This window comes from Perognathus longimembris, chromosome 1 (assembly GCF_023159225.1).
Source record: "Perognathus longimembris pacificus isolate PPM17 chromosome 1, ASM2315922v1, whole genome shotgun sequence".
Lineage (NCBI taxonomy): Eukaryota > Metazoa > Chordata > Mammalia > Rodentia > Heteromyidae > Perognathus > Perognathus longimembris.
In genome coordinates, this window is record NC_063161.1 from 83,672,831 (window position 1) to 83,693,108 (window position 20,278).

The following is a 20,278-nucleotide window of genomic DNA, read 5'->3' on the forward strand; positions in this document are numbered from 1 at the left end:
GATGAGTAATACCATAATCTGAAAAGTGTCAATAGCAAAAGACACCACCAGTATTACTAGAGGAGGGCCAAACATCCAATGCAATTGATATGCCATGTGTGTTCTCACTTAGAGATACATATGTCAACTTGCATCAGGACTTGCACAAGGTTGGCCTGCAGTGACAGCTTTTTCATCATCCGTGCTCAGTCTGGGATGATGCTGGTGTGTACGATGTCAAGTAAACTTGTGTACATGGGCAGCAAGTGTGTCAGAGTTCAGGTTTTATCAGTATCATGAAATATCTGTCTACATGAGAGAACTAGTGTTAGCTAACCAGATGGATTTGTTTTCACAAATCATGGCTATTAAAAAAAAAAAAGTAATGTTTTCAGTCTGAAGTTTTTCTAGTGTAGACCAAGGAGTTAGATCACTGGCAGCAACCAATATTATATTTTCAAAATACAATAAGGTTCATTGAGAGACCCATTGGTCAGAAGAAGAGATGAATCTTAAATTCTAATCATTCAGTATAATAATCATAAATCATTTTTGTTCTTCATAGGCCATCACTGGCAAAGAATTAGGCCACTGGCAACTTTTCAGTCAGAAAAGCCAAGAGGGGAGAGGGGAGCAGGAGGAAGATAAGTTTATCTTTAAGGGAGACATGACACTTTTTACTATAAAGTTAAGATGCCTCTGAACCAAAAGAGTAGCCTTTTTGAATATACCATTTCCATTCCATTAGTCATTTAATCCAAGTTGATACACCCCAACATGGAACTCTTATGCAGAGGCCTATGTCAGTGAGATATTCAGTTTCTACTAGAGCCCAGTAACAACCTAGCAACTGTTTTTCACATCAGATAAGCATAATAACCATGTATCAAAGAAAGCATTATGCTTATTCATATGAATCATAGCAGCCTCTGCGGGGAGGCTGCTTCCTCTTAACAGAGGTGTCAATCAGAAAAATGATTAGTCATTTAAAGTGGTAGCTTGGAGAGGTGACTAGAATTGTGAAACATGAGTACATGACACGTCAATTCCTACTGTGCATTCAGATGTAAAAACAAGATTACTCTGAAATGACACAAAGGGCTCCATCCACAAGGTCAAGTTAGCTGCCCTTCCTAAGATGAACTCTGCCCAAACCTCATTACCAAAACCAGGTATCAACACCCTCAACATTCATAAAAATTGGGTTTCTTCCCTCCTTTAAGTTCTCTGGCAGTCTTGATAGCATAAGCCTTTGTTTCTCCTTGGTGACAGAGATATCTTTGTCCCTCCACTATGTATCCTTTTCCCCCTTCCCCTCACCCAGTCATGAGGCTTGAACACTAGGCCTGAGTATTGTCCCTGAGATTCTTTTGCCACAGCATGACTTCTGGCTTTTTGAGTAGTTTATTGGAGGCAAGAGTCTCACAGGCTTTCCTGCCTGTGCCGGCTTTGAAGTGAGATACTCAGATCTCAGCCTTCAGAGCAGCTAGGATTACAAGTGGGAGCCACTGGCACCTGGCTATCTATTTTTTTAAGCAGGCTGGAGTAGAGGGGAGGAGAAAAATAAAGATGCACAAGAAAGAACAGTGATGTACAAGAAGCAAGTGCATTTGTTTTGTTTTAAGCCGTACAGTGGCTAACTGCAACCTAACCAAATAAACTTCCAGTGTTTTCTGTTTACAAAGCACGACATGAGGCAGTGAAGTGTCATTTACTTACATTATTTCATCTGTAAGAACTGCAGTCCTAGCCACATTAGGCTAACAGTGTCTGGGTCTTATTTCTTTTGGCTGGCTCACAAAATAGTGAACTTTTTTGAGGAGTCCATCTGAATCTGGAATATCTGCTGCCTTCTTATCAGCATAATACCTCTTAAATTCAATATAAGATAATTAATCTAGATAACTTCTCCACATGTTGCCATGTAGGCAGTGATATACATATACTTCAATCTAGCAATCTTGCTTGGAAGTGTAGGCCTTAGAAATATTCCTTATAAATTTACAAGTGACAGTGTAGACAAATATTTATTACAAAACCTGTAATAGTTAAAATGGGAAGAAATCTAAATGTTCACTTACAATGTTTACACAGTGGAATATATCAATATTAGTAAATAATAGGGAAAGCCAGAGGTATATGTTAATATAATTTCAAAAACATGCAGCCAAAATTACAAGTTTTTTTTTTTTTTTTTTTTTTTTTTGGCCAGTCCTGGGCCTTGGACTCAGGGCCTGAGCACTGTCCCTGGCTTCTTCCCGCTCAAGGCTAGCACTCTGCCACTTGAGCCACAGCGCCGCTTCTGGCCGTTTTCTGTATATGTGGTGCTGGGGAATCGAACCTAGGGCCTCGTGTATCCAAGGCAGGCACTCTTGCCACTAGGCTATATCCCCAGCCCCAAAATTACAAGTTTTAAACCACTTTTTGTCATTTGTATCAAGTTTTAAAGCATGCAAAAATAATATGTTTAAGCGTAAAGGAGTGAATAAAAAACATAACAGGATAATCATCTTTAAGAGAGAGAAGTGCTGAAAGAAAGAGGGGGAATTGGGAAAGGAAACATGAAGATGGCTGAGTTTTCTCTATATTATTTTATACCTTAAGAGAAATTCACAACTCTAATTTTATGTGCTAGGCCTCAGAACCCAGAGCCTTGTACATGCTAGGCAAGTGCTCTAGTACTGGACTATTTCCTTAGCCCCTGAGAGATTCTATTTACACATTCACAATGAAGCATCCCTTTCCCCTAATAGGATCAGCTAGATAGCTAGTAAAAACTCTATATAGTAACTTCAAAAATCAAACAGAAAAAAATGTACTCCAGAAAATGGAAAAGTAGATTCAAAGCTGGTTGGATATTAATACCAAGTATAAAAGTATTTGTCTGGAAGGAAGTATTGGGCAGCATGTCATTGTACTTTGTATTTTGTCAAATACTTCTATCAATGTGGAAGACATGAGTCATCTTGACAATACTTTGAAGACTAGTGCATACAGTGGATGACAGACGCCTCATTCAAAAGTTCTCCTATCGGGTGGCTGCTGGCTCTTAGCTACTCAGGAGGCTGAGATCTGAGGATTGCAGCTTAAAGCCAGCCTGGGCACAAAAGTTTATGAGACTTTTATCTCCAGTTAGCCATTAGAAAACCAGAAGTGGAGTTGTGGCTCAAAGTAGTAGAGCAGTAGTCTTGAGCAAAAGAGCTCAGGAACAGCACTGAGGCCCTGAATTCAAGATGCATGACTGAAAACAAAAAGGGGAATTTGGCTTAGTGGTAGAGTGCTTGCCTAGCATGCATGAGGCCCTAGATTTGATATCTGAGTACCACATAAACAAAAATATTAAAAAATAAAAACTTAAAAGTTCTCCAATGATAAACCAAAGTGAATTGAGGAATATTTAATAAAGAGATATATATAAGCCCGGCATTGGTGTCTCACACCTGTAATCCTAGCTACTCAGGAAGCTGAGATCTGAGGATTATGGTTTGAAGCCAGACCAGGCAAGAAAGTCTGCGAGACTCTTATCTCCAGAAAACTGGAAGTGGCTCTGTGGCTCAAAGTGGTAGAGAGCTGGCCTTGAGCAGAAAAGACTCAGGCAGAGCCTAGGCCCTGAGTTGAAATCCCATGACCACAGGAAAAAATATGTACATAACCCTTCACTGAGATGTATAATAATATACAAATACAATCTAAAGAAGATCTGGTTTAATAATTCAAGTGAAAAGGAAAGACCTGTTACTGGAAATGAAGCTGTATCTCAAATGGTAGAGCACTAGTCTTGAGCACAAAATCTCAGTCACAGCACCTAAGCCCTGAGTTCAAGTCCCAGGATGGGAAACCCCTGCAAAAAAATAAAAGTACAACAAATGCTTCTAAGAACAGATGTGATCACGAAAGGCAGAGCAGGAAGATGTCCAGCTCAAGGTGAGTTTGGGCCAAGTAAAACCATGTCTCAAAAAAACCCAACAGCTTGGGCCTGGGAATATGGCCTAGTGGCAAGAGAGCTTACATCGTATACATGAAGCCCTGGGTTCGATTCCCCAGCACCACATATATAGAAAATGGCCAGAAGTGGCGCTGTGGCTCAAGTGGCAGAGTGCTAGCATTGGGCAAAAAGAAGCCAGGGACAGTGCTCAGGCCCTGAGTTCAAGGCCTAGGACTGGCAAAAAAAAAAAAAAGGCAACCCAACAGCTGAGAATCTAGCTCAGTGACACAATTTTCCTGTCATGCAGGTCACTGGTCTTTGAGCCCCAGCACTACAAAACAAAACAAAACAAAAATAGAACAAATATAAAAAAAGCATCTAAAGGAACATTAGATGCTTTTGATGTGTCATTAGAATGTTATTCTAGACACAGGTTGAATTTGACAATACATGAAAAATTTACAAGATAGATAATTGTTACTGTAATCTTTTTTTTTTTTTGGCCAGTCCTGGGCCTTGGACTCAGGGCCTGAGCACTGTCCCTGGCTTCTTTTTGCTCAAGGCTAGCACTCTGACACTTGAGCCACAGGGCCACTTCTGGCCATTTTCTGTATACGTGGTGTTAGGGAATCGAACCCAGGACTTCATGTATACGAGGCAAGCACTCTTGCCACTAGGCCATATCCCCAGCCCTGTTACTGTAATCTTGAATCAAAGAGTGCTACCCAACATAGAGTATTTTCTATGTCATTTATATTTTTAATGAATTTAAAAAAACTTACATGATGCTCAAAAATTCCCTCTTTTCCACTAGTTATCTTAAAGGGGGAAACATTGAAGATTTGAGAGTGTAGCTCAGTGATAGAGTATGTGCAAGGCCCTGGGTTTAATAGAAGCAGGGGTGACGAGGAAGGGAAGGGGAAAGGATAGAAGGGAAGGAAATAATGAAGGAAGGAGGCAGAGAGGGAGGGAGGGAGGGGAAAGGGGAAGGAGAACAGCTGATAATATGTATTTGGGGTGGTACTGGACTTTGATCTCAAGGCATCACTCTTGCTAAGCAGGTACTGCACTACTTGAGCCACTCCATCAACCTCTTGGTTTCACTTTGTGATGAGACTCATCTGAACTATGATCCTATTTGTGTTTCCTTTTGTTGCCAGAGGACAGACACGTCCACTATGCCCAGCCACTGCTTTCCCCATAGCTTGGGATAGCAGGCATACACTACTATGCCCAACCATCAGTTGACATGGGGTCTCTTGGGACAGCCTGGGCTGTCCTAAAATCCAAATCCTCTGTTCCCTGTCTTCAAGTAGCTAGAATTACAGGCTTGAGCAACCATATGTGGCATATAATATTTTTATATATTTTAATCACAAAGAGATAAAGTGGACTCTAAGACTTTTTCAAGCTCCATTTAATCCATAAATTGTTATAAGAAAGACAGAATGGAGCTGGGAATGTGGCTTTGTGGTAGAGTGCTTGCCCAGCATGCATGAAGCCCTGAGTTTGATTCCTCAGTACCACATAAATAGAAAAAGCCAGAAGTGGCACTGTGGCTCAAGTGGTAGAGTGCTAGCCTTGAGCATAAAAAGCTCAGGGACAGTGCCCAGGCCCAGAATTCTCATTGAGATTTTAATTTAAATCAGATTAGTTACATTTTCATAACCTTTCATAGCTATTTGGAGTTCTTTTTTTGTTTTGTTTTGTTTTTGCCAGTCCTTGGCCTTGAACTCAGGGCCTGAGCACCATCCCTGGCTTCTTTTTGCTCAAGGCTAGCACTCTGCCACTTGGGCCACAGCGCCACTTTCTATATATGTGGTGCTATGCTCTGGTTTCTCTTCAGATCGTATAAATCTTTCGCCTTTTACTATATATGTGGTGCTGAGGAATCGAACCCAGGGCTTCATGCATGCTGGGCAAGCACTCTACCACTGAGCCACATTCCCAGCTCTTGAACTGGGTATCTTATGGGTGGAGATGGGAGGGAAAGATTGGGAAAGAGCAATAGGTGGGGAAAAGTGGTTGAAAAAGAATTGTACTGATTGTAACTGTAACCCCTTTGTATATCAACTACACAAAAACAATTAAAAAATAAATTGCACCATTAAAAATCTAGCATTTCATCAGAACAATATATTTTAATAAAGATATTATAAATTAAAGCTACATATATCATTTTTTGAAAAAAAAAGTGATACAAGTTTGACATCACCATTTAGACTAAGACATGGGCATCATAAAACTCCTGATTGGCTGAAGAGGCCATAGTATCGATTCTGTGGCATTGAATTGGAAATTTCATGTATTACTGGAGTGAATGTAAAATGGTGTAACTACTTTGAAAGAGTTTGGAAATTACTCAAAACATTAAATAATCTAGGGGTATAGCTTAGCAGTAAAGCATGGGCTTAGGTCACACAAGGACCTGGACCGTTGCATCCCTTCGGCAGAAGGGTTAAACAGAAGTAACATATAACCCAGCAACTGCAATTAAGAGAACTAAAAATATAAGCCCATATAAAATCTGTGCATAGTTTTTGAAGCTTTATTCATTACAGCCACAAAGGAGGAAGAGGAAAAGGAGGAAGAGGAGGAAGGAGGAAGAAGTGGAGGAGGAGGAGGAGGAGATAGATGCTTTAACAGGGACAAGTCTGGAAAAAGTTTTGTTATACATAGAAAGCCAGTAAAATAATTCAGAAATCCACATATGACATGATCCCTTTTATATGAAATCTCCAGGATAGGTAAATACAGAGACAGAAAGATTATTAGTTGCCAAGGACTGAAGAGGTAGAATGTGGTATGACCAATTATGAGCTCAAGATTTTGAGGGGTAATGAAAAATATTCTAGTGTTAACATTGGTCATGGCTTTAAAGTCCCAGAAACATACTCAAATCATAAAATATACTTTAAAAGGGCAATTTTGGGGCTGGGAATATGGCCTAGTGGTGGAGTGCTTGCCTTGTATACATGAAGCCCTGGGTTTGATTCCTCAGCATCACATATATAGAAAAGCCAGAAGTGTCACTGTGGCTTAAGTGGTAGCGTGCTAGCCTTGAGCAAAAAGAAGCCAGGGACAGTGCTCAGGCCCTGAGTCCAAGCCCCAGGACTGGCAAAAAAAAACAACACAAAAACAAACAAAAGAACAAATAAAAATTTATATGTAAATTTTACTTTAATGAAGTTATATTTAAGTGGTCACGGTGGTTAGTCACAACTATAATCTAAATACTTAGGAGGCTGAAACACAAGGACTTGCACTCCTCACACAAAAAGACTGCAAGTTTGAGGCCAAAGACTGTCTCCAAAAAAAAAAAAAAAAAAAAAAAAAAAAAAGCCTTGTTTGAAAAGATTACTCCAGGGGCTGGGGATATGGCCTAGTGGCAAGAATGCTTGCCTTGTATACATGAGGCCCTGGGTTCAATTCCCCAGCACCACATATACAGAAAATGGCCAGAAGTGGCGCTGTGGCTCAAGCGGCAGAGTGCTAGCCTTGAGCAAAAAGAAGCCAGGGACAGTGCTCAGGCCCTGAGTCCAAGCCCCAGGACTGGCCAAAAAAAAAAGAAAAGTTTACTCCAGAAAAACGGGTTATGGATAACTCCCGGTGGATGTTCCAGTTATTGAGCATGATGAATAGAATATAAGCTGGGAACAATAACCAAGACGTACGAAAGCAACTCATACAGGTGTTGACAGATGACTAATGAGGAGGAAGAACGGTAACAGCTCAGCTGTTTCAATAACAAAAAGTTTCAACAGAGTGGAGGCTTATGAAGGACAAGCAAAACTTAACACCTTGCTAACCTGGGTCATATAGTCATTTTCCACATATTGTAGTGCTATAACTTCAATATTGTTTTAAGACTTGCAGACATACATAACCCTGTATAATTAGGAAGCTGATGCAAAAAAAAAAAAAAAAAAGAAGAGGCAAAGGGGACCTTAAATATTGGAACACTATCTCAGTTGCACATCAAAACAATCTAAAACTTAACACACTCCAAAACATATTTTAAAGATGTCTCAATGTGCTGTGAATTGACTAAGCTCAGCAGGTCAGTTCTCCTTCCATGTTTTTCACGTATTAGCATCAGATATAAGATGGACTCATTAGTAACCAAGATGGCACATTCATATGGCTGGCCTGTGAAACTGGTCATTGGTTGGGAACTCACTTGGTGCCGTGGGACTTTTCAGAGCCCAGTTGGTGCTTAAGGTATTTGGAGTACTTTTCTCTGACTCCCTTGATCCTTTCTTCCTATGAGCTTTTAGTTTTTTTTAGTTTTGGGTTGGTCACTGGGCTTGAACTCCAGGCCTAGGCCTTGTCCCTGGGTTGTTTTGCTCAAGGCTGGCACTCTACCACTTTGAGCCACAGTTCCACTTCCAGTTTTCTGGTAGTTAATTGGAGATAAGGGTCTCAGGGACTTGGCTGCCTGGGTTGGCTTTGAAATGTGATCCTCACATCTCAGACTCCTGAGTAGTTAGGATTACAATTCCTATCAGCTTTATTATACAAAAGCTGTATCAAACATCTGTTCCTGAGATGGGCCTTTCTCTATGTTGGCTGCACATGAAGCTGTGGCACACTACCCTTAAGATCCTTTGAAGTTGGGCACTCACCTGTAAAACCAGTTACCCCTGAAGGCAGAGACAAAGTCATCACGAGAGCCAGTCTGAAAACTACAAATCAAATGGTAGAGCATTTGTCTAGTAAGCACAGGGCCCAATTCCCAGTACTGTAAGAAAAAAAAAAAAAAAAAAAAAGAATGGGATGTGGGTCTAGAGGAAGGCACTGAGGGTGGGGGTCAAATTTTGAGGGCTTGCTTAGTAGCATCTTGAGTTCAGACTGAAAACAACAACAACAACAAACCATCCATAAATTCTTAGAAGTCCTGACTTAACTGAGAGGGAAATACTTGTTTTATAGCTTTGAGGTTTTAGAGTCTTAACATAGCCACACCCTTGAGTTCTTTATTTTCACTTTCCTTTTCAACTGTGGGGACAAAGTCTGAGATTTGACAGTTTTACTTTTGAACACAGTGATTCCTAACTCCTTTATATTTCTTAAAGTCTGCACAAAAACTGAAGTTTTGTTATTTTTTTCTTCCTATACTTTTACCTTAGAGAAACCAACTTAAAATTTCTATGTTTCATTTGAAAAACCTTTCCTATCAGATCTACCTTCACTAGTTTCCCTATCCAAACTACTGCAGACAACATTGCTTACATCTCCTCACTTCTTAGCAAAACCCCCCTTTCCTCCTGTATCCATTATTTTTCCCTCTATTAACTAAAGTTCTGAGTTCATTAAGGTCCCTTGGGGCCCTTCTGCCTTCTGCCTCCCCCTGCTGCCAGAAGCCAATATTGCAGGCTTTTCAGGTTGGGTGTCTTTTTTGGGGGGTGGGGGGGTGGGAGGAGGCAGTGAGGCAGGATGTCAGTGAAATTTAAGGCATGGCCTTGGCTAGGCAAGTGCTCTGTGGCTTGAGCCACACCTACAGCCCTTTTTGCCTAGGTGTTTCAGGTAGGGTCTCACCTTTTTATCAGAATCATCCTCAGACTGATATAAAACTAGATTCCTGAATAGTTGGGATACAACCGTGTCCACTTAGTAAGAGTCTTGCTTTTTACTCTTGCTGACCTCAAATTGTTATCCTCCTTGCTGGGATTAGATGTGAGTCACCACACCTGGCCATGGTTTTCTGCGGTATTTTAGCATTATCTTTTTTTTTTTCAATTAAGAAATTTTACTTTGCTTTACTGATGTTTAATGAATCACTCCAAAATTAAGTCACTTAAATTCTGTGATCTTATTCCCTCCACTCCAGATTCATATAGTGAAATCTAATCACCAGGAAGGTGGAGCTATTGGGAGATTATCAGATCATGGTTGAAAACCCTTATGAATGGTATTAGGTCCCAGTGATACATGCTAATAATCCCAGAACCTGGGAGGCAGAGTATGGATGATTGATACTTCAATGCCAGTCTGGGCTACACAGTAAGTTTGAAGCTGGCTGATCTACTAGTGAGAGCCAGTGTCATGACTCTTCCATGTGAGGATAAGAGTTAAAAGTGCTATCCATGAATTAGAAAGCTCACAACAACCAACCTGCTCTTGCCTCAATCTTGGACTTCTGTCTCCAGATCTGTGAGAAGTAGGCCTGTTTATAAGATGCCCAGTTCATGGCATTTTGTTGTAGCATCCTGAAAGAACTAAGATGCACACCTGGGTAGTTCTTATCTGGGAACTCACATGTAGCTGCAGTGAGAAAAAAAATGAGGTTGGGATCATGGGAGGCCTTGATGGAGGCCCAATGGTTCACTTTACATGGACTGTAGTTGCTGCTGGCTATCAGCTATGCTGAGGTATATGTAGTCTTGCCATGTGTACGAGTTTCTTACAGGGCGGAGGGCTCAAGTACATTCAACACTGGCAGAGAATATTCCAAGATGAAAGAGAAAGAAAAAGCTGGCCATGGTCCTACTTTAGAAATGCCATCACTTTTGTCCTATTTTATTGGCCAAAATGGCTAGAGCCACCCACATTTTAAAAAAGTGACATTTTCTTTCCTTTTTCTTCCCTTTCCTCCATTCCTCATTCCCTTCTTGCTAGCAGGTGCTCTTCCACTTGAGCCATGGTTCTAGCCCTATCTCTTCCTCCATTTCTTTTTTTTTTTTTTTGCCAGTCCTGGGCCTTGGACTCAGGGCCTGAGCACTGTCCCTGGCTTCTTTTTGCTCAAGGCTAGCTCTCTGCCATTTGAGCCGCAGCGCCACTTCTGGCCATTTTCTGTATATGTGGTGCTGGGGAATCGAACCGAGGGCTTCACGTATACGAGGCAAGCGCTCTTGCCACTAGGCCATATCCCCAGCCCCTCCATTTCTTAATACAAGAAATGTCAAAGAATTTACAGCCAATTAAGAGGAAAGATCAGGGCTGGGAATATGGCCTAGTGGTAGAGTGCTTGCCTCATATACATGAAGCCCTGGGTTCGATTCCTCAGCACCACATATATAGAAAAAGCCAGAAGGGGCGCTGTGGCTCAAGTGGTAGAGGGTTAGCCTTGAGCAAAAAGAAGCCAGGGACAGTGCTCAGGTCGTGAGTCCCAAGCCCCAGCACTGGCAAAAAAAAAAAAAAGAGGAAAGATCAGTTAAGAATATTTTATTTAAGTACATACACATTATTTTTAAAATACCCTAAACATATATGCTTTAAGACTGAAGTTTTCAGTCTGCATACCATTTTTTTTCTGATTTTATCCTAATAGCTTTCAACAATTTTAAACATTATACTCAGAGCTGGGCACCACTGGATCATGCCTGTAATCCCAACTACTCAGGAGGCTGAGGTCTGAGGGTTGCAGTTCAAAGCTAGCATGGGCAGTAAAGCCTGTGAGACTCATCTCCAATTAACCACCAGAAAAGCAGAAGTGGAGTTGTGGCTCAAAGTTGGCAGGGCACTAGCCTTGAGTGAAAAAGCTCAGGGACAGTGCTCAGGTGTGGAGTTCAAGCCCCACAACCGGGGGAAAAAACAACATCCATAAATGGCCCTTATTGTAGCCAATAATTTTGCCATATAAGCATAAAAAGATATTATGATTAGAAATAACCAATTTTTGACCCAAAATATTGGCAAACAATTTGCTATTAATAAGTTTAAATGTCAGTGATATGGTTTTGATATAGTTTGAGTGTTCATAAACTTGGAGTTGGGTTTCCAGTGTGGTGATGTTGAGAAGTGATGGTACCTTTTAGATCTGGGACTTCCTGGGAGATGATTAGGTCTTTTAAGAGGGATCAATACTTTTCTAGTTTAGAGAAAATGAGTTATTGTGAGCCTGGCGTCTCCCCTGAAGCTCTCTTGTTTCTGTCTCGCCATGTGATACAGCCAGGGAAGACACTGGTGCTATGCTCTTCAGTCTCCAGAATGTGTAATAAATTTCTTTTTCTTACCTAGATTCTGATATTTGTTATAGCAACACAAGACTAGGCAGCAGCATGACTAGTACTGTCCTTTCTACAGACTAAAAAGGATGCTTTTTATAGAAATTATTTCTTAGTATACATAGTACTATATTAGGCAACTAAGACAAAAATGTTGTTTGATAAGATTAAAGTTATTGAACTGCTAGGTGCTATTGGCTCATGCCTTTAATCCTAGCTCCTCAGGAGGCTGAGATATGAGGATCATGGTTCAAAACCAGCCTAGGGGGTAAAAGTCTGTGAGACTCATATCTCCAATTAAATCACAGAAAAAGCCAAAAGTGGCACTGTGGCTCAAGTGGTAAAGTGCTGGCCTTGAGCAAAAGGAGCTCAGGAACAGCGCCCAGGCTCAGAATTCAGCCTCAGGAGCAGAAAAAAAACAAAACAAAAACCCAAAACAATATATATCTATACAGGTTAGTATTGAATAATTTAAATCCTAGTTTCCAATTACCTCTTGCCAACAATAGCTGGTTTAAAGACAGATCCTTACATCAGTTACTTGAAAAGGTAGAACCTGCCTCTGAAGTTAAATTTTGGTACTATATGTTGGAGGTAAAGCTCCACCACAGCAAATAAGTAAGAGTTAGTACTTCCTTTTCTAGGGAGGAATTCCTCTGCTTAAAAAGAAAAAAAAGAACTATAGAGTTGGAAGATGTCCCTCGCCTCCCACTCCCTGGGTACTAAGGCTTAAACCCAGGGCCCCGTGCTTATGGGGCAAGTGATCTGCCACTTGAGCTGGCCCTTCTGAGATTAATTTTATTCTTGAGATAGAGTCTTGCCAATTTGGCCATAGCTAACCTCAAACTGAAAGTCTTCCTGCCTCCATATCATAAGTGCTGAGATAATAGGAGTTCATCATCACAGCTGGATGGAAGACTTTTTTATAAGCAGTTGAGACCAAACATGAGAGATTCTTTTTTCTTTTGCTAGTCCCGGGGGCTTGAACTCAGGGTCTAAGCACTGTCCCTGGCTTCTTTTTGCTCAAGGCAAGCATTCTACCACTTGAACCACAGTGTCACTTCTGACTTTTTCTATTTATGTGGTGCTGAGGAATCAAACTAAGGGCTTCATGCATGCTAGGCAAGTACTCTACCCATAAGCCACATTCTCAGCCCAACACAAGAGATTTTAAAGTCAGTTACTCAAAGGAGAAACCCAGAAACACAGAAAGTTGTCAAATTGGGATTTAAACAAGTAAAATGTGTTATTTATAAAAGACATACTAAAATCACAAGGATATCTTTTCGAGTGGGGGTGGCTCATGCCTATAATCCTAGCTACTCAAGAGGCTGTGATCTGAGGATCAGGATTGGAAGCCAGCCTTGGCAGGAAAGTCCATGAGACTCATCTCCATTTAACCATCCCAAAGCCCAAAGTGAAGCTGCAGCTAAAGTGGAGCTGTGGCTCAAGTGGAAGAGTGCTAGCCTTGAGCAAAAACATTCCAGGACAGCACCTAGGCCCAGAGTTCAAGAAACAAAACCATGAAGACACAGAATTAATCATGAATAATTAATAATGAAAGGGTGGTACCAAATATATCATGGAAATACTAAATTCAAGGAAGCTAGTATGATTATAATATTAGATGATATAGGCACTTAAACTAAAAGGATACTATTGACAGCCACTTCATGAAAGTATAATTTATCTTTCACCACAAAGATGCAAATAATTTATACATAGACCTCACAAAGAAGATTGACAAGTAGACAAATGGACAATCAGATTTTACCATACTTCTCTTATTACAGATAGAGGAAAGAAAACATCAAAGACACACTCCATTTGAGGAAATTTGATCTGAGTACATATACAATTCTGTAACCCAAACTGTACAACGCATTTTTTCAAGACTACACATGTACTAAATAAATCTCAACATGTTCCATACAGCAAATCTCAGAAAAGTTAAAAAGACTGAAATCACAAAAATATGTTCATTAATTCTTATTTACTAAATGCAGTTGGGTGTCAACTGTATCTGAACTAGGTGTTTTTCAAGTTAATTCTATATAAGCTGATAAAATCATTTATGTAGATAGTAGGTGGATAAATAGATGATTGGGAAAAATCTCTTCACAAATTCATGAGGAGTAAAAATTGTATTAAATTGTAAAATCTATAAAATATTTTTATCTATAATAATTATAAAAAGTTAAATTTTAATAGCCACCACCAGAACTAAGATGGTTAATGGTGGCAAAACTTAAATTCTAAAACTGAAATAATAGGAAGTAAAATAAGGGAGACCTTAAGCTGGTTAATTAAAATGTTTTCTTGCAGTTATCTAGTCATTTTGATTCACAATGATATGTTACTGGCTCAGTTCTATTAGAGTGAAGGTTTTGGATTAAAATGTATACAGGGTCATGCCGAAAATGGTAGGTACTCAGGAGACTGAGTCTGCAAGGATCAAAGTTAAATGCCAGTTTGGGCAAAGAGTTTGCAAGATATCATGTCAACCAACAAGAAGCTGGACATAGTGGTATATAACTATTATCTTACCTACTATGTGAAATGCATGTATGTATGTATGTAAGAAAACTACAGTCCAGCCAGCCTGGGCAAAAGCAAGACCTTATTCAAAACTAATGAAAGCAAAAAGGACTGGACATGGCCTAAAGTATTAGAACACCACCATACCGCAAAACCCTGAGTTCAAATTACAATACTGCCCAAAACAAAACACTTCTGTGATATACTCCTATTTTTAGATGCTCTGCAAGGAAAATCTAACTTAAATATCAAAAGTCAATTCTGGGGGCTAGGAATGTGGCTTAGTGGTAGGGTGCTTGTCTAGCATGCATGACAACCTGGGTTTGATTCCTCGGCACCACCAAAGAAGAAAAAGCTGGAAGTGGCACTGGGGCTCAAGTGGTAGAGTGCTAGCCTTGAGCAAAAAGAAGCCACGGATAGTGCTCAGGCCCTGAGTTCGAGCCCTAGGACTGGCAAAAAAAAAGTCAATTCTGTTCATATCATTTACATTAATTCCTCCATCAATTTACCTATTAACTGCTTGACTTTTATTTAAAAGACTGGGTCTCAATACATAACCTAGACTGGTCTGAAACTATGTAGTGCAACTGATCCCAAAAGTATGAATATCTTGTCTCAACTTCATGAGTGCTGGATTTACAGGTATACATTGGCCAGGCTAGCCAAGCTTTGTTTTACCTAATGGCACCATTGCTCTCATTCCTTTCAAGGTTTGAGGCCTGTACTTTTTTACTCCAGGCTAGAACTCTACCACTTGAGCCACACTTCCACTTCCAGCTTTTTTTTTTTTAAATTGGAGATAAGAGTCTTATGAATTTTCCTGCTAGGCTGGCTTTGAACTGACATCCTTAGATCTCAGCCTCCTGAGATTACAGATATGAGACACTGGCACCCAGCTTAGGGCCTTCTTATTTTTGTCTCTGATGCCCTTCTTTGTCACTCTTGAGATTTTGAGACTACCCGTGGAGTCTTCTTTCATTTCATTTTATGAATTCTACTGCCATTTTTTAAGTTACAACATATATTTCATAGTACACGTTTTTAACCTTCACAATCATGAAAATCATCATTCTACTCTAAAAAGCTTACGAACTCTATGAACTTTAAAACCATTTCTTCCAACTCAGGTAATATGTACATTTCTTTCCTTTTGTTTAGTAACATCTGTTCCCTCTTTCTCATGCCCTTTCCCATCACTGCCTATTAGTTGCTTAGTTCACTTTCATCAATGGCTGATATAGCCAATGGGACCCTCTGCTGTATTTTTTTTCTTCACCTGCTTTCCACTCATTCTGTGCCCTCCTCCCAGCTTCCCACAGATGTGCTTGTAAGTTCAGATCACTTTTAAGTACTACTTCTACTTTTATAAAATCCTAGATATTGTCTTCCAAATTATTTTTTTCTATGATTTTCTTTTTTTCTGAGATTGAACTGAAACTTGGATCCGACAATTTCGTTCATTGGCTGGCACTCTACCACTTGAGCCATACCTCCAACCCCTAATGGGCTGGTTCTTTTTTATGACTTTTGATTTAAACTAAATATTAAAGGATAACTCTGGTTGTAAACTTTCAATGGTTTTCCTAAAAGTTTACAATCATTCCTATCAAATTATGCACACATTTATTAATCTGAAGTGTAACATGGATAAAAGCTATCTCCCAGCTATCTTTCTGGCAGCCTTATTACTGCCTTCTGTAAATATATGCTCCAGTCAAAATGCAACTTGGGCTGAAGGTAGAACATTTACTTATCATGTGTGGGGTTCAATCCTAGAGCATCACCACCATTATGAACTAAAGGCCAAAGCCTTCCAGTCCTTCAATGCAGTTTTTGCTTATCTGTGTTTCTTCATACTGCACTTTCTTTTTCCTTGAATGTGTTCATTATTAGGTGAAATATTTCTTTAGCATTTCATCATGTAATCTGTGCCTCATGGCAGCCTAGCACTGGAAATATAGGAAATAACAAATCACAACAGTTTGAAAGGTTTATATAACCTTGTGGAAGAAGCCAGAAAGACATATAAGCAATAATGACAATTTAATGGCCTTTCTACTACAAGTATCTCTACTACAAAGACTGTCAACAAGTGGACTCTTTTATACAATGCTAGCTCTGGAGGATTAAAATTAGTACTTACATGCTCATCTTTGCTATCATACACAGAAAACCTTTATTTTAATGAATCAATTGTATTTCAATGAATGTACTAAAATTCTCCCAATCCTATAAGTAACAAATTATCCTAGGATATATTACAGCAACAAAAAAATCTCTTATTCATTCCTCCTCTATCATCCAAACTCCCCTAACCAAGTCATGTTACTAACTACAGGCCAGACTACACTTAAAAACAAATCTTTCAGTCTCAATTTCATTCCTTCTGCCTGAAAAGCTTCTCAGTAAATTCACACCCATCCACCCACACTATTACCACCACTATTACCACCACCACCACTACCACCACCACCAGTAGCAAAACACCTCTCTAAAAATTATCTCACTTAAGTTTACTCAATTTTTTTTCCAAAATTGCATAATATATTATATCATACTCCAACACATATGATAGTTATCTTTCTCCTTTTTTACCCACATTCACCTTCTATTTCCCTTAGGCATAAGCAACCTGAAGGTATCAATCATTATTTCATTCATCTTGTGTAACTTAGTACACAGAAAGTTCTGAATAAGTATTTGAACTGAAAGAGTCCAATTAACTATTTGAATTATAAGCAAAAAAAAACTTTGAAATTTACTAAAAAAAGTCAAACAGTGGAAGAGTAAATGAATTTTATTGACTGATGAAAAACTAAAGTGATAAGAAGTATGTATGGATAGTAAACAATAATCATTGAGTTCTGTTGGAATTCTGTATTTCTTCTTTTCACTCTTAAGCCAAAAGAACACAAAATTAGACTGTTAGTAGCTACTTGCTTTTAGTTCCTTTAACAAAAACTGCATAGTTTAGCAGTTACACAACATTAAATATGTACATATTTGCAAAATCCTGAAAGTTTTAACTTTTGTGCTGGTGTCAAAAAGGCTAATGCAATCACCTACACTGGTCGGATTCAGAGTTTCTTTTCCCTTTTCTGCCACCCTGTAAAAAACAAACAGAAAATTACTTAGAAAAATAGCATTTGGGGGACAGTTTCATGTTAAAAATTTTGAGAAGCAAAGAAGGGAGAGAAGAAAGCAAGTTTTTTTCCTGAATGTACATACCAATAAGTTATTTCACATGGGTATGGTTATAATTTCTGTAGGAAAGTTAGTTCTCTATCAATTTGTTTAGGCTTAAATAATAAGATCATGAATAATTCACTTCTTAAAGTTCATTTTGACTGTCACAGTTGTTAAAAAGCAAAACTTTTGATCAATACAAAAATAAATACTGGTTCATTATTCTTTGAGTAATTAAACTTACAATTCAAGTTCTAACAAGTTTTATTTATATTAAACAGCATTAGAAATTTGATTTGTTAGGGCTGGGGATATGGCCTAGTGGCAAGAGCACTTGCCTCGTATACATGAAGCCCTGGGTTCGATTCCCCAGTACCACATATACAGAAAATGGCCAGAAGTGGCGCTGTGACTCAAGTGGCAAAGTGCTAGCCTTGAGCAAAAAGAAGCCAGGGACAGTGCTCAGGCCCTGAGTCCAAGGCCCAGGACTGGCAAAAAAAAAAAAAAAGAAAGAAAAAAAGAAATCTGATTTGTTCATTTGTAGATTGAAAAGTAGGTTATTCTTTTTATATTGTTCAGTGACCTACATAAATCTGAACTTTGTGGGGTTGGAGGTTTATTATATTTTTTACTGTTATTTAAAGGTGATGTATTACAGTTACATAAAACAGGTAATGAGTACATTTATTTTGAACATTGTCACCTCTTCCCTCACTCTTCATTTTTCCCTCTCATCCTCACCTACAAGTTGTACAGTTTATTTTCAATATAGCGTTTAGTGAGTATACTGATGCATTTGTCCACCCTTTGTAAATATGTATTTGTTACATAGAAAACCCTGTTTATGACTTGAGTAGGAGGAAAGAGAGCAGCTTAAAAGACAATAGTAATTTTACATACATTACTTTCCTCTCTTATTTCTTTCTCCCTTTTTCTTTTCTTTTTTGCAGTACTAGGGTTAAAACTCAGGGCCTTGCACTTGCTATGAATCACTGTAAGTTATACCCCAGACTTTTTTTTTTTTTTTTTGGCCAGTCCTGGGCCTTGGACTCAGGGCCTGAGCACTGTCCCTGGCTTCTTCCCGCTCAAGGCTAGCACTCTGCCACTTGAGCCACAGCGCTGCTTCTGGCCGTTTTCTGTATATGTGGTGCTGGGGAATCGAACCTAGAGCCTCGTGTATCCGAGGCAGGCACTCTTGCCACTAGGCTATATCCCCAGCCCCCCAGACCTTTTTTTTTTTTTTTTTTTTTTTTGCCAGTCCTGGGCCTTGGACTCAGGGCCTGAGCACTGTCCCTGGCTTCTTCCCGCTCAAGGCTAGCACTCTGCCACTTGAGCCACAGCGCCGCTTCTGGCCGTTTTCTGTATATGTGGTGCTGGGGAATCGAACCTAGGGCCTCGTGTATCCGAGGCAGGCACTCTTGCCACTAGGCCATATCCCCAGCGCCCCCAGACTTTTTTTTTTAACTCTATTTTTCAGGTAGATTTTCAAACTTTTCTCTAGGGCTGACCTGGAATCACAGTTTTCCTACCTCTACCTCTGTTCGCTGAATAGCTAGGATTATAGGCGTGCACCAACGTGTTTATTTTTTGAGACAGGGTCTGTGACTTTTCATCCCTGGCTTTCCTCAAACCATTAATTCTTCCATCTCTGCCTCTGCCTCTCATATAGCTATGATTACAGACATGAACTACCATGCCAAATCCTGTACATTACTTTAACACACTTTGTTTCATTTTGATTTAGAATTGAAGTATTTGAACTACGGAAATAAGGACAAAGATACTAAGAAGAAACATTCAATATTACATAACAACATACTCTGTCCCTCATTTCAACCAAAATAATGCTTTGAAGTATTTACTTTATCATAGCTTTATAGTATTTTCCATTTTTATAAACTTTGACACTGAAACTCAAACTTAATAATCAGAACCAGCTAAGCAGCAATACTTAAAAATATTCTGATGTTTGCTTTTTGTCTTACACCTATCTAACTGAATTATGACATGTACTTGAAAAGGTTCCCAGATGATCATGATGATCAGCTGACTTTGGTAACTGCTTATCTGTGGAAATACATTTCTTAATGTGGTTGCCATTAATTAGGGGCATATACAGCATAGATGAAAGTAGCAGCTTTTCATTTCTTTTATCCTTTTCTTTCCTATAGCTTTTTCCTCTTGGAGTCAAACTACATCAACCTTTTAAAAGAAAAATCAGAACAAACCCCAAAACCTCCTAAGTTCAAGAATGTTTTCTCTATGCCTGACCATGTAAAAGTTCTGCAAAAACAGTATGAACATTTTGTGGGGCATGAGATGTGAAAAGACAGGTACTTTTATTTCCCATTAGCAAGGAAATAAAAATAGAGGAAAGAGGGCTGGGAATATGGCCTAGTGGCAAGAGTGCTTGCCTCATAAACATGAAGCCCTGGGTTCAATTCCCCAGCACCACATCTATAGAAAACGGCCAGAAGTGGCACTGTGGCTCAACTGGAAGAGTACTAGCCTTGAGCAAAAAGAAGCCAGGGACAGTGCTCAGGCCCTGAGTCCAAGGCCCAGGACTGGCCAAAAACATAGAGGTAAGAATTCTTTAAGGTAACCACAAACTTACTATGGTTCTTATCAAACATAAATTTACTATGGTTATTATGGTTGAATATCATACTTATGCTTCTCAGTGAGCCTTTTTTGTGTGTGAAGG

The 20,278-nt window shown here is 39.4% G+C and overlaps 1 protein-coding gene across 3 annotated transcripts in view; it reads right to left on the reverse strand.

The window, feature by feature from the left end:
* Positions 1–17,167: 17,167 nt before the first annotated feature.
* Positions 17,168–20,278, reverse strand: part of Gkap1 (G kinase anchoring protein 1) — a 48,214-nt gene continuing 45,103 nt past the window's right edge. For all 3 annotated transcript variants that reach the window (XM_048331305.1, XM_048331307.1, XM_048331303.1), the window contains one exon: positions 17,168–17,494. In XM_048331305.1, coding sequence (XP_048187262.1) covers positions 17,447–17,494 — 48 coding nt within the window. In that variant the 3' untranslated portion in view covers positions 17,168–17,446. The remainder of the gene's footprint in view (positions 17,495–20,278) is intronic.